Below are 5,281 nucleotides of genomic sequence, written 5' to 3'. Positions count from 1 at the left end.
ACAAAAACAGACTAAACCAAGGATAATTGCTCTATTTTTTCCTGTTGCAAAGTTTCAAGTCCAATTGCTACCTTTCTTTTCCTCTGGTTGTTTGTAAATAAGTCTCTTGGACCTGCATAATTCAGATAAAAACCAGATGTAAATCCATTAAGTAACAGTTGGACATCTTGAATTTGCGGATACTGAGCTAGGTATTTCTGAAGTATTGGGAGCTAAATTGGAGTAGAACCTAGGCGTGTTTAATCTTGGTCTTGGTGTCTGGTATTGCTTTGGGCGATAGGGTCAGAAATTAATGTTGGATTGTTGGGTATAATTTTGCTGACCCGCGATTGGATGAGTTGGATTTAACCTAATGTTAGGTTGTTGTTCATGATTTTGCTGGCTCGATATTGGATGGTTGGGATTAGGTCTTGAAAATTGAGTTAGCGTCGACTGGTAGGACCAGCAGTGTATAAGTGGATGGGCTTTGTTGCAGTTCATGCATGCATGCTGGTAGAAACACGGGGGTTTGGAGCATGAGCCTTTGACATTGTTATCGAAACATTTAAGTGGTGCTTTTGGATGAAATGGATGTATTTTTTGACATTTTATTTCATATTCAAGCCGGTTAGCATTTGTGTTTCGGCTTTAGCATAGGCGTACCATGTGCATATATTTCAATATGGCCCTGAATATCTGAAGTGTGCCTAGCAAGATAAATGCTTGAAAATATCAAAAAGGCATCTACCCAACTTTGAATAGTAGTGATTTTGTTTGTTAGCTCTACTGGTCAGAGACCAGAAGAGCTTATGCGATAGTAAGGTGTCCGTCGTCCGTCCGTCTGTCTGTCTGTCCGTCTGTCTGTAAACAATTTTTCAAAACGCTACTCCTCCTACAGTTTTGGTCCGATTTCAATATAACTTGGCACACAAGTAGACTACACTAAGATACATAATTTAGTGCATCGGTTTTTGATTTCGATGGACGGTGTTGCCATGGTTACTAAAAATAGAAATTTCTGTGAAATTCCTTTAAAACGCTACTCCTCCTACAGTTTTGGTCCGATTTCAATATAACTTGGCACACAAGTAGACTACACTAAGATACATAATTTAGAGCATCGGTTTTTGATTTCGATGGACGGTGTTGCCATGGTTACTAAAAATAGAAACTTCTGTGAAATTCCTTTAAAACGCTACTCCTCCTACAGTTTTGGTCCGATTTCAATATAACTTGGCACACAAGTAGACTACACTAAGATACATAATTTAGTGCATCGGTTTTTGATTTCGATGGACGGTGTTGCCATGGTTACTAAAAATAGAAATTTCTGTGAAATTCCTTTAAAATGCTACTCCTCCTACAGTTTTGGTCCGATTTCAATATAACTTGGCACACAAGTAGACTACACTAAGATACATAATTTAGTGCATCGGTTTTTGATTTCGATGGACGGTGTTGCCATGGTTACTAAAAATAGAAATTTCTGTGAAATTCCTTTAAAACGCTACTCCTCCTACAGTTTTGGTCCGATTTCAATATAACTTGGTACACAAGTAGACTACACTAAGATACATAATTTAGTGCATCGGTTTTTGATTTCGATGGACGGTGTTGCCATGGTTACTAAAAATAGAAATTTCTGTGAAATTCCTTTAAAACGCTACTCCTCCTACAGTTTTGGTCCGATTTCAATATAACTTGGCACACAAGTAGACTACACTAAGATACATAATTTATTGCATAGGTTTTTGATTTCGATGGACGGTGTTGCCATGGTTACTAAAAATAGAAATTTCTGTGAAATTCCTTTAAAACGCTACTCCTCCTACAGTTTTGGTCCGATTTCAATATAACTTGGCACACAAGTAGACTACACTAAGATACATAATTTAGTGCATCGGTTTTTGATTTCGATGGACGGTGTTGCCATGGTTACTAAAAATAGAAATTTCTGTGAAATTCCTTTAAAACGCTACTCCTCCTACAGTTTTGGTCCGATTTCAATATAACTTGGCACACAAGTAGACTACACTAAGATACATAATTTAGTGCATCGGTTTTTGATTTCGATGGACGGTGTTGCCATGGTTACTAAAAATAGAAATTTCTGTGAAATTCCTTTAAAACGCTACTCCTCCTACAGTTTTGGTCCGATTTCAATATAACTTGGCACACAAGTAGACTACACTAAGATACATAATTTAGTGCATCGGTTTTTGATTTCGATGGACGGTGTTGCCATGGTTACTAAAAATAGAAATTTCTGTGAAATTCCTTTAAAACGCTACTCCTCCTACAGTTTTGGTCCGATTTCAATATAACTTGGCACACAAGTAGAATACACTAAGATACATAATTTAGTGCATCGGTTTTTGATTTCGATGGACGGTGTTGCCATGGTTACTAAAAATAGAAATTTCTGTGAAATTCCTTTAAAACACTACTCCTGCTACAGTTTTAGTCTGCTTCTAATATAATTAGGCATACAAGAAGACTATACTAAGATACATAATTTATTGCATTGGTTTTTGAATTCGATGAACAGTGTTGCCGGGATCATGAAACTGTCTTAAATTTAAGTCAGACTTTTGACTTAAATTTAAGATTTAGACTTAGCTAAGATCGCTTACTTAAGTGGATCACAAAACGATCTTAGCAAAAACTTAGTTAAGATTTGTCTTAGTTAAAAAACCCTTTATTGTCATAGTAACCCACGCGGTGTTTAGAGCGTATACGGTAAATGTGGAACTCTCCAATGTTTTGGAGATACAATTTTCGTCTGCTTACATTAGTTACGCAATGGATGCAGAAACTCCCAAAAAACGATCAAGAAAAAGTAACTGGGACCCCAGGGACGAGATTACATTAGTGGAGGAGGTACAGAAGAGGGAGAAGTTACTCTTCGGAAAATTAGACGGGTCAGGGAGGACTTCTGTTGATAAGACAAAGGCCTGGAAAGAGGTCACTGACCTAGTCAATGCGTAAGTGTTGACATATCACATTTTCCCCAAATCATTATACATTGCCACAAAATAAAACTTTGATGAAAACTAATTGAAAAAAAAACCAATGATGTCTTAAAAATCTACTAGACTGTGGCAGTTTCAACGGTGTTCATACTATCAGTAATGCAGCTATATACTGATATATACATGTAGGCCAAGCTGTTATACGACAGCACAACCACTAACGAACTTAAAAACTCGGACTGTGCATTACAACAGCTGATTTTAAGCAGATAACTCATGCATATACAAGATACAATAGTCTCAAGATTTTAAAATACTGTATGCAATTTAGTAGAAAAGCAAAATACACAAAAGGGGAAACCCGAAAGCTATAAATAGATATTGCAAAGCATGTATGTATTCTTTATTATGGAAAATAAAATATTAAAAATTAACCACAATGTAAGAAACATTAAATTTCTATATATATAGTTTGTTAAATAGATTCATTTTTTTCATAGTGGAAGTACATTTAGTTCGTGCAGAGATGTGAATGAAATAAAGAAGAAATACCAGAACATCAAACAGAAAGGTATGATGCTCTTCTGATAATCTATAAATACATAAAAAAAATATTAGATGTACTTTGTTAAGATATTTAGGTTTATGAGTAATAATTAAAATAAAATATTGATTATATAACAGTGCATGCCCAAGGGATTTTAAGATTAAACAAATTTTCTTATCCCCCACACCAAAAAAAAAAAAAAAAAAAAAAAAAAAAAAGAATATATTATAATAAAATAAAAATAATAAATAAACAAATTAAAGAAAATAAAAGCATGGGAATTTTTCAATATTTCTTTCAATTTAATGTCTGATTAGGAAATTCTAATTGTGTAAAATGTTAACATAGAATCTTAAAAATGTTTCCCAGAAACTTTAAATTAACAAAACCTCATATATTTCTAAAACATTACAAAAAAAATTTATTGAACTGAAAGTTGTACATTTTCCCATTTTTCATCAAAGTATGTGTCTTGGTCAAACATAATGTTGTTTATCTAAATAGATATCACTTCTTTAGTGATAGAGGCAACCTATTTAAGCAAATTAAGATACATGTATTTGAATTTTGGAAGGAAAAATTTTGTTTGTGTTATTTATCTTCAACGCTGTATTAATAAATGATGTCAATACTATAAATTTTAAAAATGGGATCAACATTTATTTTCACTACAAAATGTCTTGAATTTAAAACTTTGAAAATTGTTGTCATGCGCAAAATCCCCCATGGGAATTTTCAAAAGTTGGCATGTATGGATTGTCACCATTTAATTTAATATCTCTATTGTAGCAAAAGAAAAGAGAAGTGTGATTTTGAACCCTAAGACTGGGGGAGGGAAAAAACCATCATCTCCGAATGTTAGTGAACAGTTGTTGTTGGACAACTTGGAAGGCAGACCAAGTCTATGTGGCCTTCCGACTGGAATAGACACTGCAGCTGGTAATAAATAATAATAATAAATGAATAAGCTTTTAATGCACAATAACATTAATGATTAATTTCATTTAGTGTATGGTGAACTATTAAAGTATTAAAAAAAAGATGAATTTTACAGGGATAATTTTTGTTGATAGAGTCATCAATAAAAAAAAATATGAATGAAAAAAAATCAGATCAATCAATTATCAAAAATCTGAGATATGAATTTGAATGTATATTCAAAAAATTATGTAAAAATATTTATGCCCCACTGCAGGGGCATTATGACACAACAAGTGAAATTAAAAAAAAAATCATTCTTGCAGAATCAGTTGTGGATTTCTTGGATGACAACCATGCCTTGCATGAATTTGATTTGACTAGTGAGACCACTCAGCTTGAGCATTTGTTTCCACAAACACAGCCTCTGCCCTCCACATCTACCACTTCATCAACAGAGCTTCATTTGAAAGTTACACCAGAAATGCTTCTTCAAGAAGAACTAATCAACATCAAAGAAAGAAGAAAGCTTATAAAAGAACAACAACAGCTTGTCCATCTTCAGAAACAGCATGTAATGTTAAAAATTAAACAGAAAGATCCCTTTTTCAATTTCGAACACCTTATGAATGAAATGTAAATTTTTTGGAATACGTAGTAACAAATACACTGGTTTTTGCATGTGCGATGTGCCTGACATCACAACAGATGTATCAACATCCATGTATTACAAAGCTGCAATGCATGCCTTTAGCTATTTGTATTACTGTAATGGGAGCAGTAATGCTTGGGTGTTGATACATTTGTTGTGACGTATAACATCATAGTTAATTCTTATGAGCTTTTCTGATCACAATTTGTCTGG

The 5,281-nt window shown here is 33.6% G+C and overlaps 1 protein-coding gene across 1 annotated transcript; it reads left to right on the top strand.

Annotated features, from left to right (window-relative positions):
- The first annotated feature begins 2,781 nt into the window (after positions 1-2,781).
- On the top strand, positions 2,782-5,056 carry LOC133180414 (uncharacterized). The gene is made up of 4 exons (XM_061314944.1): positions 2,782-2,963; positions 3,452-3,522; positions 4,288-4,437; positions 4,743-5,056. The coding sequence occupies exons 1-4, from the start codon at positions 2,782-2,784 to the stop codon at positions 5,054-5,056; spliced, it is 717 nt and encodes a 238-aa protein (XP_061170928.1).
- The last annotated feature ends 225 nt before the right edge of the window (positions 5,057-5,281 follow it).

This window comes from Saccostrea echinata, unplaced genomic scaffold, assembly GCF_033153115.1.
Source record: "Saccostrea echinata isolate AGI-Se365-2 ecotype Australia unplaced genomic scaffold, CSIRO_AGI_Sech_v1 ptg000006l, whole genome shotgun sequence".
Lineage (NCBI taxonomy): Eukaryota > Metazoa > Mollusca > Bivalvia > Ostreida > Ostreidae > Saccostrea > Saccostrea echinata.
This window is presented reverse-complemented; position numbering and strand designations above follow the sequence as displayed.